General features: G+C 44.6%; 1 protein-coding gene across 13 annotated transcripts in view; it reads left to right on the forward strand.

The window, feature by feature from the left end:
• The window catches only part of TMCO3 (transmembrane and coiled-coil domains 3), a 58,917-nt gene that overhangs the window by 23,136 nt on the left and 16,997 nt on the right, over positions 1–18,784 (forward strand). For all 13 annotated transcript variants that reach the window (XR_013407786.1, XM_077974109.1, XM_028837380.2 and 10 more), the window contains one exon: positions 7,791–7,908. Coding sequence is in view for 12 of the 13 variants with exons in the window: in XM_077974109.1 (XP_077830235.1) it covers positions 7,791–7,908 (118 nt within the window). In the remaining variant the exon portion in view is untranslated. The remainder of the gene's footprint in view (positions 1–7,790; positions 7,909–18,784) is intronic.

Below are 18,784 nucleotides of genomic sequence, written 5' to 3' on the forward strand. Positions count from 1 at the left end.
CAGACCAGACACTGCAGAGAAGCCAAGGAGATTGACTCACCAGGAGTGGGAATTAGCTATCCAAACGGAAGAAAATAAAATTAGCTTGACTTTAGAACTACGAGAAGGAAATAGAAAATATCCTTATAACCTCAGGGTAGAATTCCTTAAAATATAAAATGCAGAATTCAAAAGAGAAAATACCGATGCATATGACACATTTGACTTTATAACTTTCTTTTTCATGCTGACCTCCCTGTGGGGAAAACTGTAACTTTTATTGAAAGGCTTTTTTTTTTTTAATAAGCCACAGGCCAGAGGAAGATATTTCCTGTAGTTATTTATTTCTTGTTTGTTTAGAGCAAAGGATTAGTATTCAGAATGAATCAAGAAGGTCTGTAAATCCAAACCAAAAAGTAACCTAATGGGAAAATAGGCAGAATATCTGAGCAAGTAACTTAATGGGAGAAGAAACCTAAATGATGAATAAACATGAAGATAGGAGCCTCGCTAGTATTTGGAGATGCAGGCTGATGGGACTGAGATCGATGCCATCCACATGAGCTTGCTGCCAAGCTTTGTTTTAAACCAAGCCTTGCTGTCACCCAAGCTGGAGTGCAGTGGCTCGATCTTGGCTCACTGCAGCCCTGACCTCCTGGGGTCAAGCGATCCTCCCACTCAACATCCTGAGTAGCTGGGATGACAGGCGTGTGCCACCATGCCTGGCTAAGTTTTTATTTTTTTGTAGAGATGGGGGTCTTGCTGGGTTACCCAGGCTGGTTTCGAACCCTGGCCTCAAGCAAATCCTCCTGCCTCAGCCTCCCAAAGCACTGGGATTGCAGGCATGAGCCACCACACCTGGCCCTAGCAAACATTTTTTAACCTGATGTACCATTGGCAAGAGTGTGGAGTGCCAAGATTAAGCATTCTCCGTGGGAATGTAAATTGGTTCAGCCACTTTGGAGGAAACTTTTGCAATCAGAAAATTCCATTTCTACATACATATCCTAGAAAATTCATGCAAATTATTATAATTCAAAACAGTATTATTTTTAATAGCAAAAAGTTGATCAACCGAATATTCAGTAACATGGTAACATGCTGGACAGCTAAGGTGTATTCATACCTTGGAATGCTGCAGAAGCAAATGCGAATGACTTTTATAGCATGGAGGGAAAGATACAAGATGTGGAATACAACATGCTTGTGTGTGTCAAGTCTGAACTTTACATACATGCAAACTTCTACACTAAAAGCAAGAAAAAGTGTTTGAGAATGACAAATGAGGCCGAGTGGCTGTGCCAGAGACGGGGAAGGTGTGCCATCAGAGAGGGACACAGGGCAGTCAGCTGCTTGTGACATTCTTTCAGAAGCTGAGTGATGGCTCTGGTTGTTCATGACATGCTTTGTACGTTTTTTCTTGATTCAAAGTATTTTATAATAATTGTTTTTAAAAACAAGGTAACTGGCTGGGCATGGTGGCTCACGCCGGTAATCCCAGCACTTTGGGAGGTCGAGGTGGGCGGATCACAAGGTCAAGAGATCGAGACTAGCCTGGCCAATATGGTGAAACCCCATCTCTACTAAAAATACAATAATTAACTGCACGTGGTGGCGGGTGCCTGTAATCCTGGCTACTCGGGAGGCTGAGGCAGGAGAATCGCTTGAACTCAGGAGGCGGAGGTTGCAGTGAGCTGAGATCACGCTACTGCACTCCAGTCTGGCAACAGAGCGAGACTCCATCTCAAAAAAAAAAAAAAAAAAAAATACGTGACCACTAAAAAGTGGAAATGCAGTCTATACCTTCCAAATGCTGCTGTTTTATTACTATAGTTTTTAGTAAGTTTTGAGACCAGGAAGTGTGAATCCTCCAACTTTGTTCAAGATTATTTTGGCTGTTTGGGGTCGCCTGAGATTCTGTATAAATTTTAGGATAGTGTTTTCTGTTTCTTCAGAAAACATCGTTGGGATTCTGATAGGAATTGCATTGGATTTGCAGTCGTAATTTTGGTAGTATTGACATCTAAACAATATTAAGTCTTCCAGTCCATGAATACAAGATATTTTTCTATTTAAGCGTGTCTTTCATTTCTTTTAGCCATGCGTTTGTTTTCAGTGTATACGTGTTTTGCCTCCTTGGTTCACTCTGTCCTAAGTATTTTATTCTTTTTGGTATGTTGTAGATGGAATTGTTTTCTTAATCTCCTTTTCAGATTGTTCATTATTAGTATATAGAAATGCAGCTGACTTTTGTGTGTTTATTTTGTGCCCCGCACCTTTGTGAATTGGTTTATCCTAATAGATTTTTGTGTGTGAAATCTTTTGGATTTTCTACATATGAGATAATCTCCTCTGCTTACAGGATCATTAAATTCATTCTTTCCAATTTGTACACCAGCCTTGTCTCTTAGAGATGGACACTGAAATGTATGGTTAAGAGGATGACTGGGGTTTCCCTCAGGAGGGTAGAATGGAGGTTAGTGTATGAAACAGGGGTCGTCTACCTGATCATGGAAACTGGATTATCTGTTCCTTGAGATGCACTGTATTTTTCTTTTTTTTTTTTTTTTTTTTTTTTTGAGACAGAGTCTCGCTCTGTCACCCAGGCTGGAGTGCAGTGGCCGGATCTCAGCTCACTGCAAGCTCCGCCTCCCGGGTTTACGCCATTCTCCTGCCTCAGCCTCCCAAGTAGCTGGGACTACAGGCGCCCGCCACCTCGCCCGGCTAGTTTTTTGTATTTTTAGTAGAGACGGGGTTTCACCATGTTAGCCAGGATGGTCTCGATCTCCTGACCTCGTGATCCGCCCGTCTCGGCCTCCCAAAGTGCTGGGATTACAGGCTTGAGCCACCGCGCCCGGCCAAGATGCACTGTATTTTTCTTTCTTTTCGCATGTGCTTGAAATTGTATTAGAAATTCCTATATATGTCCAGGCACAGTGGCTCACGCCTGTAATCCCAGCACTTTGGGAGGCCAAGGCAGGTGGATCACATGAGGTCAGGAGTTCAAGACCATCCTGGCCAACATGGTGAAACCCCATCTCTACTGAAAATACAAAAATTAGCCGGGCGTGGTGGCGGGCACCTGTAATCCCAGCTACTCGGGAGGCTGAGGCACGAGAATCGCTTGAACCCGGGAGGTGGAGCTTCCAGTGAGCCGAGTTCACACCACTGCACTCCAGTCTGGGCCACAGAGACTCCATCTCAAAAAAAAAAAAGAAAAAAAGAAAGAAAAGAAATTCCTATATAGCCCAAACTTAAGACTGTCTCACCAGAGCTTAAAGGTATCAACTCTGGCCACACCAGCAGCCTCAGTCACTCTTCTTAAATGGATTTTGGTCCAATTTCTACTCCTTTTCTATTTTTCGAGATTTCTAGCTCCTGCAAGGGGCCCAACCCTCGAAGGAGTCCAGCAAATGTATAACTCTGCCTTGCCTGTGCTGAAACCCATGGAAAGAGGAACAGAGGAGGCAGGCACCTGGAGGTCAGAGTGGCAGCTGGAGGTCAGAGTGGCACCTGGAGGTCAGAGTGGCAGCTGGATTATGGAGGTGTGGTTTGCACGCCTGGCAGTGGTGAGCTTCTTAAGCCTCATTCTTAACCTCGGAGCAAGACTCGCCACCCAGCCACATGCAGCGCTGGCCTCCAGAGGCCTCCGTGGGCAGGGCCTGCCCTGTGAAACTCAGGGCTGCAAGAGGACCTTGAGACCAGGTGCCGTGGGCTGGCTGGTTTACGAAGGAAGAGGGACTGTATCCATTCCCAGAGGAACGCCCTTGTCTCTCCGGAGTGGTGTATGTGGGACCGGGCAAGAGGCCAGGAGTGGGGAGGAAACACTCCCTTCTTGTGGAAATGCAAGCGAGGGGAAAGGAGGTTTCCCTGACAATGTGCTAGAATATTTGTGCAGCCATTTTTTTTTTTTTTTTTTTTTTTGGTTGAGACGGAGTCTCACTCTGTGGCCCAGGCTGGAGAGCAGTGGCATGGTCTCAGCTCCCTGCAAGCTCTGCCTCCCGAATTCACGCCATTCTCCTGACTCAGCCTCCCGAGTAGCTGGGACTACAGGTGCCCGCCACTATGCCCGGCTAATATTTGTGTTTTTAGTAGAGACCGGGTTTCACCGTGCTAGCCAGGATGGTCTCGATCTCCTGACCTCATGATCCGCCCGCCTCGGCCTCCCAAAATGCTGGGATTTCATGCAGCCGTTTTTGTACTAGTGAATAAATGGAATTCCTGAATGTCTACCAAGAGATGAATGGATAAATTGTGGTCTATTCTACAACAGTTTTTTGTTTTTTTATTTTTTATTTTTTATTTTTGAGATGGAGTCGCGCTCTGTCGCCCAGGCTGGAGTGCAGTGGCGCGATCTCGGCTCACTGCAAGCTCCGGCTCACTGCAAGCTCCGCCTCCCGGGCTCACACCATTCTCCTGCCTCAGCCTCCCGAGTAGCTGGGACTACAGGCGCCGCCACCAGGCCCGGCTAATTTTTTTGTATTTTTAGTAGAGATGGGGTTTCACCGTGTTAGCCAGGATGGTCTTGATCTCCTGACCTCATGATCCGCCTGCCTCGGCCTCCCAAAGGGCTGGAATTACAGGCGTGAGCCACCGCACCCGGCCTCTACAACAGTTTTGAAAATGAATCAGAGCTTTGTGCACCAACACCAACATGGATAATTTTCAGATATAGTCGTGATCAAAAACGGCAAGTTGCAGAAATGTTCACTCTGTGAAGTTTAATATTACAAAATAATAAACTCAGTGTTGCTTCCAAATCTATAGGTGTTACATTAAGTAGAAATGCATTCAAGGGGATGATGAACTTTCAGAATAAGGTCAAGTGGGGAGTGTGGGTGGAGGAAAGAGGGACCCAGTATCAAGGGGGTTACAGAGCTCCTTGGCGGCACCCTTAGGATTTTATTTCTTTAAAAATCTGAAGCAAATATGTTACAGGTTTAACATTTAATAAAATTCCTTAGTGGGTATGTGAGCATTTGATATACTCCTTGTTCTCTGTATATTTGAACTGTTTAATAAAAGGAATGGAAAACAGGAAGAAGTCAAAATTCTTATAGTAGTGATAAGCACAAAAAGGTAGTGCAAATTTCAGAAAGATGACAATAGTAAAGGTGTTGAGAAATTAGAGAAGCTGTAATATTTCAGTGTAATAATTATTTTTATCTTGTGTGGTTGCACTGTTGAAGTTTTGTGCCTGTCACTGCTCCAAGCACTTGTCTTCCTCCTGCAGCCCCGTGAAGTGCCTGGGAGCGGATGTTTCCTTCGCAGGCCCTGTGGGTGCGGACTCAGGGTCCTGCACCAGGGACCACTGTGAAGACCTGGTCTCTGGTCTGTGATGCCCGTGGTCTAGTGGGCAACAGTTGAATGTGTTGATTTCAGCCAGTTCGCTATGATCGGTGCAAAGGAAGAGAACAAAATATTTAAAATGTAGAAAATGCTGGTGGTAATATCATCCAAGGCTGTCTCTAAAAAGTGAGATGTAGTGAGAGATTTTGTTTCTTTTTTTTTTTTTTTTTTTTTTGAGACAGAGTCTCGCTTTGTCACCCAGGCTGGAGTGCAGTGGTGCAATCTTGGCTCACTGCAACCTCTGCCTCCCGGGTTCACGCCATTCTTCTGCCTCAGCCTCCCGGAGTAGCTGGGACTACAGGCGCCGCCACCACGCCTGGCTAATTTTTTGTATTTTTAGTAGAGACAGGGTTTTACTGTGTTAGCCAGGATGGTCTCAATCTCCTGACCTCGGGATCCACCCGCCTCGGCCCTGCAAAGTGCTGGGATTACAGGTGTGAGCCACCGCGCCCAGCCAGATTTTGTTTCTTTTAAATAGAAGGGGCACAGGTGTGAACGTGTTATCTGCAGAAGATGTGGGTGGGGGGGCCGCGGCTCCTTTGTGTCCCGCAGACTCATCTCGCAGCCTCCCTCCCGCCTTGCGAAGGCCTCGAGATGAAGAGAGGTGCGGTGACCACAAGCCCGTGCAAGCCTTAGGGTTTAAATGGCTGATGTGTGAAGCCTCCGCATGGACAATGTTGGTTGGGAGGCAATTTTTATCATCTTCTGAATCGTGTAACCCTAAAAGACACAAAGCTGTAGCCACAAAAGCTTAACGTGATCATCTGTTCAGACTGTTTTAAAATTCTAAGCCAAGATATTTTGTTTACCAAAAATTTAGTTTTGTACAAAAAGTAAATCAAGCCTTCTAAAAACGATTATATAACTTCTATCCAGAAAGAGATTTTTGCTGGCATCAAGGGGTTTTGTGTGGTTTTGCTGCTTTTTAAAAATAAGCCTTTTCTATCAGATTGGTCTTTAAAAATCTGTTAATAGCAGTAGCTTTTTTTTTTTTTTTTTGAGACAGAGTCTCGCTCTTGTCCCCCAGGCTGGAGTGCAGTGGCATGATCTCAGCTTACTGTAACCTCCGCTTCCTGGGTTCAAGCGATTCTCCTGCCTCAGCCTCCCGAGTAGCTGGGACTACAGGCACCTGCCACCACACCCAGCTAATTTTTTGTATTTTTAGTAGAGATGGGGATTCACCATGTTGGTCAAGCTGGTCGCGAACTCCTGACCTCAGGTGATCCACCCGCCTCAGCCTCCCAAAGTGCTGGGATTATAGGCTTGAGCCACCACTCCCAGCCTTTTGTATTTTTAATAGAGACGGGGTTTCACCATGTTGGCCAAGCTGGTTTTGAACTCCTGACCTCAGGTGATCCACCCTCCTCAACCTCCCAAAGTACTGGGATTACAGGCCTGAACCACCGCGGCCAGCTGCTTTTTTTTTTTTTTTTTTTTTTTTTTAAGAAAAAATACCTTGTTTGGGGTGGGGTTGGGGGAATGACTTTTAGAAACGTATTTACATAGTTCATAGCTGGAACTGTATGTTGAAAATGGAGACCTTTAGAGGCTTGTGCAAGTTACTGAATTCGTGAAAAATGTCTCATTTTCCTTTCTTCTTTCCAGAGTTGTTACCTAGTCTCTTCAGGTAGTCGTGGCTACTCCTGTTCTGCCCTCAGGAGCCAGTATTTGTCTGCTGAGCCTGCCTTGGTCTCACAGTGAGGGCTCATTCTGGGCAGTGGCTTGGGTGGGTTTGCACACGTGGAACACACCACGTGACCAGAGGGGCCTGAGTCAGGCCTCCCGGAGTAGCTCAGAGAAGCTGTAAAGGTGAGAAGCGAAGGCTTCTCCGTGTGTTTCTGGGATGCAATGAGGTTGGTGTGATTATCCAAGCCTGTCATCTTGTTTGCCATGTCATCTTTTTGTCATGAGGTTTTTCAATAATTATGTAAATAACAAGTAAGTTGTGGAAGTAAAAGGTGTTCTGAGTATTTGCTTTACAACATTTTTAATCTTAAAATGCTTCAGTGTTTGTTCTCAGAGATTTTAAAGTCTATTCTTAAAAATGTAAAGTGCCAGCCGGGCGCAGTGGCTCACGCCTGTAATCCCAGCATTTTGGGAGGCCGAGGCAGGTGAATCACGAGGTCAGGAGTTTGAGACCAGCCTGACCAACATGGTGAATCCCCGTCTCTACTAAAAATATAAAAATTAGCCAGGCATGGTGGTGGGCGCCTGTAATCCCAGCTACTCAGGAGGCTGAGGCAGGAGAATCACTTGAACCCAGGAGGTGGAGGTTACAGTGAGCTGAGATTGTGCCACTGCACTCCAGCCTGGGTAACAGAGCAAGAGTCCGTCTCAAAAAAAGAAAAAGTAAAGTGCCAAAATAATTTGAGTTATTTCGGAAGTGTGTACAATGGTGACATTTTGACTTCAGATACTTTTCAGTTGCTGTAGACCTGTCTTCAATGCCTTTCCCCACACAGGCGACATTGACTACAGCACCGTGCTCCTTGGCATGCTGGTGACGCAGGACGTGCAGCTCGGGCTCTTCATGGCCGTCATGCCGACTCTCATACAGGCGGGCGCCAGTGCATCTTCTAGGTAAATGCTTTGTGTACACAGTTTGTTTTTCTAGTTTAAAATCACTGTGCATAAAAATACTACTTAATACCTTTTCAAAAGAGATGTTCTGAGCTCAGATGGCTCAGGCTTCCGTGCACAGACCCTGGAGCGACACTGCCTTGTTCACGCCCTGGCTGTCTGTGCTTAGCAGCTCCTCACCACGGGCAGGCGACTCATCCTCACTGTTCCTCAGTCCTGTCTTCCATCAAGTAGGGGTAGCAGTAGTGCCCACCGATAGAGTAGTCAGGAGGAATGAATGAGTTCAGTTATAAACATGCTTAGAACAATGCCCAGAACATAGTAAGTGATGTGGAGGGAGGGGGGTGTCTGTATGCGTGTGTATGTGTGCATGGGGAGGGAGTATCTCTGTGTGTGTGTGTGTGTGTGTGTAGGGTATATCTGTGTGCTTACATGGTATGTGTGTGCGTGTATTCATGTATATCCGCATGTATGTGTGGTGTGCCTGTGTGGTGGGGGGCATGTGTCTGCATGTGTGGTGTGTGTGTGTCTTCTGTGGTATGTCTGGGGGGGGTATCCACGTGTGCGTATGTGGGGTATATCTGTGTGTTTGCATGTGTCTGTGTGCATGTGTATCTGCATGCATGTGTGGTGTGTGTGTGTGTGAGATCTATCATTGTATGGTTGTCATTGTCACTGTCATCATCATCACCACTTCCCCGGTCCTTCTTTTCATTCTCCCAATATCGTATTGCCAAACGTAAACTGCACCTGCTTGGGTTCGTATGGAGAGAGAAGCCAAATGGGAAGAATTAATTTATCCAGAAAGTTGTAGGTTGTGCCGCATATACAAATACATTCCAAGAATATCAGCCAGAAAATAAGGACAGTTGCAAAGTCTAGGGTGCCCTATGAAGCTTAAAGTGGGATGGGACTGTAAGCTTGAGTTTGTTTTAGGCCAATATACTATACTTTATGTATGTAAATATTGTGCTTTAGATCTAATCTCTTTATTGCACTTCTTACAGCAATGAGTACTGATAAAAAATTAGGAGACCTTTTTGAAACTTCTTTTGGAACCAGATTGAAGTGCTAGGACCCGTCTCATGTACTTTATTTCTTCCTTTCCAACCTGCATGCTTTTGGGTTTCTTCCTGCATTATTGCACTGGCTGGAACGTCCAGTACTTTGTTGAAAAAGATTGTGTGAGAGGACATCTTTGCCTTGCTCTTGACCTCAGGGGGAAGCGTTCAGTCTCTCACCATTAGGTGTGATGTTAGCTGTAGGTTTATTGTAGACACTCTTTGTCAAGCTAAGGAAATTCCCATCTATTCCTAGTTTGCTGAGAGTTTTTATGATTCATGCGTGGTGGATTCTGCCAGTTGCTTTTGCTAAACCAATTGATATTATTATGTAATTTTTCTTTTTTTGCTGTTTTTTTTTTTTTTTTTTTTTTTGAGATGGAATCTCGCTCTGTCGTTCAGGCTAGAGTACAGTGTCATGATCTCGGCTCACTGAAACCTCCGCCTCCTGAGTTCAAGCAATTCTCTTGCCTCAGCCTCCCGAGCAGCTGGGACTACAGGCGTGCGCCACCATGCCCAGCTAATTTTCATATTTTTAGTAGAGACGGGGTTTCACCATATTGGCCAGGCTGGTCTTGAACTCCTGACATTGTGATCTGCTCGCCTTGGCCTCCCAAAGTGGTGGGATTACAGGCATGAGCCACTGCGCCCAGCATTCTTTTTTAGCTAGGTGACATGATGGATAACACTGATTTTTGAAAGTTGAACCAGCCTTGCATACCTGGGATAATTCCCAGTTGGTCTAGGTATATAATTATTTTTATACATTGCTGCCTTCAGTTTGCTAATTTATTGAGGATTTTGGGGTCTAAGTTCATGAGAGAGATCGGTGTGTAGTTTTCTCTCTCTCTCTTTTTTTTGATACTCTGGGTTTTGGTAATAAGAGTCATACTAGGTTCACAAAATGTTTTGGGAAGTGTTCCTTTCTTTTTATTTTCTGGAAAACATTGTATAAAATTGATGTCAGTTCTTCCTTAATATTTGGTAGAATTCTGCAGTAAAACCCTCTGGGTCATGAGATTTCCTTTTGGGGAGTTTTCTTACCAATTTATTTTGCTTAATAGTCCCAGTAGATATTCAGAATATCTACTTCATATTGCTGAGTTCTGGTAGCTTAGCTTTTTGAGGAATCATTCCATTCTGTCTCAGTTGTCAGATTTCTATGTGTAGAGTTTTTGTGTCGTATTCCTTTACCATTCTTTTCATGTCCACAGAGTCTGTGGTGATATCCCCTGTTTCATTGCTTATGTTGATAACTTGCATCTTCTTTGTCTAGGGATTTGGCAATTGTATTAATCTTTCCAAAGAATTGGTTCCTTGTTTTACTGATTTTCTTTATTTCGTTGTTTTCAGTTTCATTAGTTTTACCCTCACCTTCCTTCCTTCTCGCTTTGGGTTTATTTTACTCTTTTTCTAGGTTCTTAGGGTATTAACTTAGATTATTGATTTTAAACTGCTCATCTTTTCTACTGTAAGCATTTAGTGCTATAAATTTCCCTCTCAGCACTGTTTTAGCTGCATTGCATATTTTGATATGTTGTATTTTTATTTTCATTTTGTTCAATGAGTTTTAAAATTTTCGTTTGATGCTTCTTTGACTCAGGGATTGTTTAGAAGTGTTGCTTAATTTCCAAACATCTGTAGATTTTCCTGATGTCTTTCTGTTACTGATTTGTAGTTTGATTCCACTGTGGCCTGAGAATATTTTGTATGATTTCAGTTCTTTTACATTTGTTGAGGTTTGTTTTATGGCCAGTGACAACTGTCTGTGGTAAATGCTCCAAAGTCACTTGGGAGGAAAAAAAAGTATATTCTGTTATTGCTGAGTGGAGTTTTGTAAATATATGTCAGTTAATTGCACTATTCCGTGTTCTTGCTGTAGTTGTAACAGCTGTCGAGGGAGATGGTGTTGAAGTCCCCTGTTATAGTTGGGTATTTGTCTGTTTCTCCTTTGAGTTCTGTCAGCTTTTGCTCTATGTATTTTGGGGCTCTTTTGTTTGGTACGTACATATTTAGGATCATTTTGTCTTCCTGGTGAATTGATCTTGTTATCATTATGTAATATTTCTTTTTGTTGTTGTTTTTCGAGACATAGTCTCGCTCTGTTGCCCAGGCTGGAATGCAGTGGCGTGACCTCGGCTCTCCACCTCCTGGGTTCTAGTGATTCTCATGCCTCAGCCTCCTGAGTAGTGGGATTACAGGCATGTGCCACCACACCTGGCTAATTTTTGTATTTTTTAGTAGAGACAAGGTTTTGCCATGTTGGCCAGGCTAGTCTCGAACTCCTGGCCTCAAGTGATCTTCCTGCCTCGGCCTCCCAAAGTGCTGGGATTACAGGTGTGAGCCACTGTGCCTGGCCATATTTCTTTTTTTTTTTTGAGGCAGAGTCTCGCTCTGTGGCCCAGGCTGGAGTGCCGTGGCCGGATCTCAGCTCACTGCAAGCTCTGCCTCCCGGGTTTACGCCATTCTCCTGCCTCAGCCTCCCGAGTAGCTGGGACTACAGGCGCCCACCATCTTGCCTGGCTAGTTTTTTGTATTTTTTTAGTAGAGACGGGGTTTCACCAGGTTAGCCAGGATGGTCTCGATCTCCTGACCTCGTGATCCGCCCGTCTCGGCCTCCCAAAGTGCTGGGATTACAGGCTTGAGCCACCGCGCCTGGCCGCCTGGCCATAATTCTTTTATTGCTAGTAATTTTCCTTGCCTTGTAATTCACTTTATCTGATGTTAATGTAATATTAATTTTTTTTTTTTTGGTCAATGTCTGCAGTGGTGTGTCCTTTTCATACTTTTCCTTTCAACCTACTTATGCTCTTGTACTGAAGGGAGTTTCTTGTAGAGAACATATTGTTGGATGACTTTTTTTTAGTCCACTCAGCCAGTCTCTGTATTTTAATTGGTATGTTTAGACCATTTATAGATCAGGTAAATATTGATACGTTGCAACTTAAGTCAGTGTTTTATTTGTTTTTTGTCTCTTGTTATTCTTTTTCTTTTACATCTCTATGGGTTGCCTGCATGTTTTCGGGGATTCCATTTAGACCCATTTATAATGTTTTGAGTGTATTGCTGTGTGTGGTTTTCTTGGTTGCTCTGGGTATTACAGTGGACACATGTAACTTATCGCCGTTTGCTGGAATCCACATTTTACCACTTCATGTGAAATGTAGAAGCCTTATTTCCACTTAGCTGCCTCCCCCGCCCACATGTTAAATAGTCACGCACTACATAATGACGTTTTGGTCAGTGACGGGCCACCTGTACAGCAGCGGTCCTGTGGGATTCTATGGACCTGAATGATTCCTGCTGCCTAGTGACGTTGCGGCCATGGTGATGTCGCAGGGCAGTGTAATGCCCCCGTGCTTGTGGTGATGCTGGCATGAACAAACCTGCTGCACTGCCAATCATATAAAAGTCTCATACACCCAATTAGGTATGCAATGGAATACTTGATAACGATAACAAATCACTGTTACTGGTTTATGTATTTTCCATACTCTACTTTTTATCATTAACTTAGAGTGTACTCCTTCTACTTATAAAGAAAAAAGTTAACTGTCAAACAGCCTCAGGCAGGTTCTTCAGGAACTATTCTAGAACAAGCCATTGTCATCATTGGAGACAATAGCTCTGTGCCCGTTATTCCCCTGAAGACCTTGCAGTGGGAAAGATGTGGATGTGGACGACAGCGACACTGATGGTCCTGACCCTGGGTGGGTTTAGGCTAATGTGTGTTTGTGTCTTAGTTTTTAACAAAAAAGTTTAAAAAGTTAAAAAAAATTACAATAGAAAAAAACTTATAGAATAAGATAAAAAGAAAGAAAATATTTTTTGTATAGCCGTACAGTGTTTCCATGTTGTGTCATTACAAGGGTCAAAAAGTTTTTAAAAGCCTTAAAATTTATAAAGTTAAAAAGTTACAGTAAGTTAAGGTTAATGCTGAAGAAAGAAAAATATTTTTAATAAACTCAGTGTCGTTGGCCAGGTGTGGTGGCTCACACCTGTAATCCTAGCCTTTGGGAGGCCAAGGCAGGAGGATTGCTTGAGCTTAGGAGTTCAAGACCAGCCTGGGCAACATAGAAAGACCTCGTCTGTACCAAAAAAAAAAAAAAAATAGCCAGGCGTGGTGGCGCACACCGTTAGTCCCAGCTACTCTGGAGGCTAAGGCTGTAGGATTGCTTGAGCCTGGGAGATAAAGTCTGCAGTGAGCTGTGGTCATACCGCTGCGCACCAGCCTGGACAGCAGAGTGAGACACTGTCTCAGATTAGTGTAGCCCGAGTGGACAGTGTCTGTGGCGTCTGCAGTGGTGCACAGGGTCAAGGCTTTCACATTCACTCACCCTCACTCCCTGACTCAGAGCAACTTCCAGTCCTGCAAGCGACCTATATGGGTGTGCCATTTTAATCTTTTATGCTATACTTTTAGTGTATATTTTCTGTGTTTAGATATGCAGATACTTCTCATTGTGTTACAGTTGGCTGCAGTCACATGCTGTGCAGGTGTGTGACCCAGGAGCAGGAGGCTGTGCCAGGTGGCCTGGGTGGGTCTGGGTTTGTGTAAGTGCACTCTGGGATGTTTGCACAACCATGAAATTGCCTCATGATGCTTCTCAGAATGTATCCCCGTTGTGAAGTGACACATGACTGTATAATTGTTGTCTTTTCTCTGCTTTTATTGAATACCACATCAGATGGTGTTGTAATTTTTGCTGCAGACATCAAATACGGTTTTGAAAACTCAGGAGGAAAAGGATAATCTATTCTTCTCACACCTATTTTTGATGTTGTTTTCCTTCTGATGTTCCAAGCTATCTTCTGTAATCGTTTCCTCTCTGTGTGGAGAACTTTCTTTGGTGCTGGCCACAAATTCTCTAAGTATTTCTTCATCTGGGAATGGCCTTTGTCCCCGCGTCACTCCGAGGGCATCTCGCGGGATGTGGATTTCCAGGTGGTGTCTCCCTTCGTCCCGTGCCTGGGAAGCACGTGTCCCTGCTCCCGGCTTCTGTGTTCTAGCTGTGAAACCTGCTGCCATTTAGGCTTGTGCTCGTCTCGAAGGAATGAGGGGTTTCTCTCTGGCAGCTTTCGAGGTTTTTTCTCTGTCTTTAGTTTTCAGAAATTGTACTACTGTGCATCCCAGAGCCGACTTCTCTGGGTTTGTTCTGTTTGGATTCACTCGGCTTCTCGTATCTGTGGGTTTATGTCTTTTGGCTAACAAGTTTTCAGCCATTATTTCCTCACACCCTTTTTCAGTCCACTTGCTGTCTCCTTCTGCAATTGCAGAAACTTAGAAATCTGCTCTTTTGTTAGGGGCCTGCGGGTCCCTGAGGCCTTGCCCGTCCTCAGTCCGTTTCTCTGTGTTCAGGCAGATGAATTCTGTCTGTCTTCGGGGTCACTGATTCTGCCCTCTCTCATCTCCACTCTGCCGCTTAGCCCATCCCCAGAGATTTTTGTGATGACTGTATTGTTTTAGTTGTATAATTTCCACTTGCTTCTTTTATGTAGCCTGTATTTCTTTGCTGAGGTTTTCTATGTTTTATTTGTTTACAGAGAGTGTTTGTGGCTTTTTGAAGCGTTTTAATCATGGTTGCTTTAGCACCCTCATCAGATAACTCCAGCATCCGTTCGTCTCGATGTGAAGTCTGGTGCTTGTCTTTTCTCCTTCAAGTTGTGATTTTCCCGATTCTTAATATGCTGAGTGACTTTTCGTTGTATCCTGGGTGGTTCGTGTGTTTATTAGGTGTTTAAACCAGTGGCTCCCCTGCGGAGGGTGGTGTGAGGCCTGGCCACGGGGTTCTGCTTCCTGCCAGGCCCCCAGCCCCACCCCTGCCCGAATGGCTGACAAGGGCTTCCTCATGGCAGACGGTGGGGTGGAAAAATTTTTTAGTATTTGCCTTTTGCCAGATCTTACGTTAAGTCTTCCCTGCTGTCGGTAGCTCAGCCAGGCAGGCAGGAAAGTAGAAGGAATGAATGGCTTTTTACGTGGATTTTCCAGAGGTTCAGCCCAGGCTAGAGCCCCAGCTTGGCTGTGCTCTGGCCGTGCAAGCCTTGGCAGTTTTCTGTAAATTGGGGAGGACGTGGGAACAGTGCCTGCCTGGTGGACCATGGGAAGATTGAAAGAGACAACCAGGCAGGGCGCTCAGTGCAGCTGCTGGTGGAAGCAGTGGTTAAAGTTCACTCGCTAAGAGGGTCCTTATGATTGCCATTTTCCTTTGATCCACATGTCTTTAAGTATCGGAAAAATAACACTTTTAGTCCCAACCCCCAAATCAGAATCAGTTCTTATTCCTTCTGGCTACAATCTTCAACATAAGTGAAGGACAATTTGGACAACAGAAAGAAGAGTTGTCATGCTGGCGGGAGATGACTTGACTTCTATTTAAGAGGTCTGAGCGTTTTTCATGCACAATCAATTATTCTCAGCGGAGGGCGGACTCTCCATACTAAACAGGCAGAGCCCTGGCAGAGACTGCAGGGCACTTATAAAACTCAAATACCATGTTGATCTCACTGCCACTTTCTTTCCAGTTACACACAGGTCTAAAACGTTGGCATAGATACTGTCATAATCAGAAAACTTTTAAAGCTTTTTTTTTTTATTTTTCCAATTCAGAAAATTAATGCAGTACAGGTATTGATCCCACTGAAATTGTTCTAATTCAGTCATGACGCTTCATGTTTACAAAGAGTTAATGACTTGGAAAAGTACTCTATTATACTGTTAAACTTAAGAAACAGAATTAGGCCAGGCGCGGTGGCTCACGCCTGTAATCCCAGCACTTTGGGAGGCCAAGGGGGCGCGGATCATGAGGTCAAGAGATTGAGATCACTCTGACCCCATCTCCACTAAAAATACAAAAAACTAGCTGGGCATGGTGGCACGTGCCTGTATTCCCCGCTACTCGGGAGGCTGAGGCAGGAGAATCACTTGAACCCAGGAGGCAGAGGTTGCAGTAAGCCGAGATCACGCCACTGCACTCCAGCCTGGGCGACAGAGCAAGACTCCATCTCAAAAAAAAAAAAAAAAAAAGAAAGAAAAGAAACAGAATCAGAATTATCGACCACAGTCCTCATGATGCTAACACAGAGCTCCCGTCTGACCCAGCTGTTCACTTCTCGGTAGTTATCCACAAGAAAGAAAAACATACATCCACATAAAGACTGGTCCACGGTGGTGTTGGGGGTACAACAGTGTGAATCCACGTGATACCACAGAGTTACGCACTCAGAAATGGTTAACTTGGTACATTTTATGGTATGAGAATTTCACCACAATGAAAAACTTGTACATGAATGTTCAAGCAGCATTATTCGTATAGTTAAAAAGTATTAAGAACTCAAATGTCAGTTAGATAACAGGTGGATATAAAAAACATACTATATCCAAACAAAGGAATATTATTCAGCCATAACATAGAATGAACATTTGTAGGGTCCAGCCCCACAGGGTCAGTGGGCTTTTCTCCCTGTGTGCAGAGACGAGAGATTGTAGAAATAAAGACACAAGACAAAGAGATAGAAGACGCGGAGACCGGTAGTGGCCCCGAATGCCTGGCTGCGCTGTTATTTATTGGATACAAAGCAAAAGGGCAGCGTAAGGAGTGTGAGCCATCTCCAGTGATTGACAAGGTTGCGTGAGTCACGTGTCCATTGGACAAGGGGCCCTTCCCTGTTTGGCCACCGAGGCAGAGAGACAGAGAGAGAGGACACAGCCTACGCCATTATTTCTTCATATCAGAGGTTTTTAGTACTTTCACTAACTTTGCTACTGCTATCTAGAAGGCAGAGCCAGGTGTACAGGATGGAACATGAAGGCGGACCAGGAGTGTGACCACTGAAGCACAGCATCTCAGGGAGACGGTTAGGCCTCCGGATAACTGTGGGTGGGCCTGACAACCACGAGAGGTGGAGCAGAGTCTTCTCTGAACTCCTCCAGGGAAAGGGGGACTCCCTTTCCGGGTCTGCTGAGTAGAGGGTGTTTTTCCTTGACACTGACGCTACCTCTAGACCACGGTCCACTTGGCAATGGGCGTCTTCCCCGACGCTGGCATTACCGCTAGACCAGGGAGCCCTCTGGTGGCCCTGCCCGGGCATAGCAGAAGGCTCACACTCCTGTCTTCTGGTCGCTTCTCACTATGCCCTATCAGCCCCTATCTCTATATGGCCTGGTTTTTCCTAGGTTATGATTGTAGAGTGAGGATTATTATAATATTGGAATAAAGAGTAATTTCTACAAACTAATGATTAATGACATTCATATATAATTCTATGATCTATATCTAGTATAACTATTCTTATTTTATATGTTTTATTACACTGGAACAGCTCGTGCCCTCAGTCTCTTGCCTCGGCACCTGGGTGGCTTGCCGCCCAGAAACATCGATTCATCCTGTAGCACAGATGAACCTTGAAAACACGATGCTTGTGAAAGAACTGGACAAAAAGGCCACACTCTGTGTGATTCCATTCATACCAACGTCCAAACTAGGCCAGTCTGTACAGAGAGAATGAATTACTGGTTGCCAGAGGCTGGGGAGGTTGGGGGAGATGGGGAGCGAGTGCTAATGGGTACAGGGTTTCTTTTTGGGGTGATGAAAGTATTCTAACATGGATTGTGGTAATAGTTGTGTAACTTTTTGAATATGCTGGAAACCATTGAATTGAATACTTTTAAATGGGTAAGTTGTATGGTAAGTGAATTATATATCATAACTGTTAAAAATATATATGATATTGGCTGGGCACGGTGGCTGACGCCTGTAATCCCAGCACTTTGGGAGGCTGAGACAGGCGGATCACGAGGTCAGGAGATCGAGACCATCCTGGCCAGCATAGTGAAACCCCATCTCTACTAAAAACACAAAAAAATTAGCCGGGCGTGGTGGCGGGCGCCTATAGTCCCAGCTACTAGGGAGGCTGAGGCAGGAGAATGGCGTGAGCCCAGGAGGCGGAGCTTGCAGTGAGCTGAGATCGGGCCACTGTACTCCAGAGCCTGGGTGACAGAGCAAGACTCCGTCTCAAGAAATATATATATATCTATATATATATTTTTTAATTATTTTAATTAGACATAGAAGAACATGAATAGACTAGAAATATATATACATATGTTTTATATATATATAAAACAAGGTGTTAATGATTTTCTACTAGTAGACTAGTAGATCTGTAGTAAGTTTTTTCTACTATATATACTTTTCTGTAATTTGGGAAAACCTCCCTTTCAATTTTAATAACCAGGGAAAATTTATATTTAAAATATCAAAGAAAGAAAATTAGTTGCAATGTGATAAACTCTGCTTTCTTATTAGGCTTTATTCAGAATTAACCTTGATCATTCCTAGAGGAAAGAACTCTTTCCCTCATAATATTTCACAGGTAATTCGACTTGCGTAAAGCAGGAAACACCCACCCTCACACCAAAGAAGGCTGATGGCACTGCCCACCCATCAGACTGGGCACCATTAGAAGCTGGGTGGGGCCCAGGTTGGGAAGTGGGGTGCCTTGGGTGTCATTGTTGGGATGGGAATTGGAGCAACCTCCTGGCAGCCCACCAGACAGCACCTGTCACAGTGGGAGGTGCCCGTCTCCCTTAGTGAGCACCCACTGCCACCATCAATAGACTCACAGGCCCCTTGGCCACCGCAGCGCACAAGAACCAGGATGGCCATGGAGTCCGTGTGAGAACCGGGACAGCCCTTGCATCTGGCTGAGCAAATTCTGGTGCACCCCGTGAGGGAGCCCTTCCTCACCTGTCAGCGGATCAGCTGTGCTGATGGGAAGCTCGTCCAAACACGCTGAGAGGAGGCAGCCAGAACAGT

This window comes from Macaca mulatta, chromosome 17 (genome assembly GCF_049350105.2).
Source record: "Macaca mulatta isolate MMU2019108-1 chromosome 17, T2T-MMU8v2.0, whole genome shotgun sequence".
Classification (NCBI taxonomy): Eukaryota; Metazoa; Chordata; class Mammalia; order Primates; family Cercopithecidae; genus Macaca; species Macaca mulatta.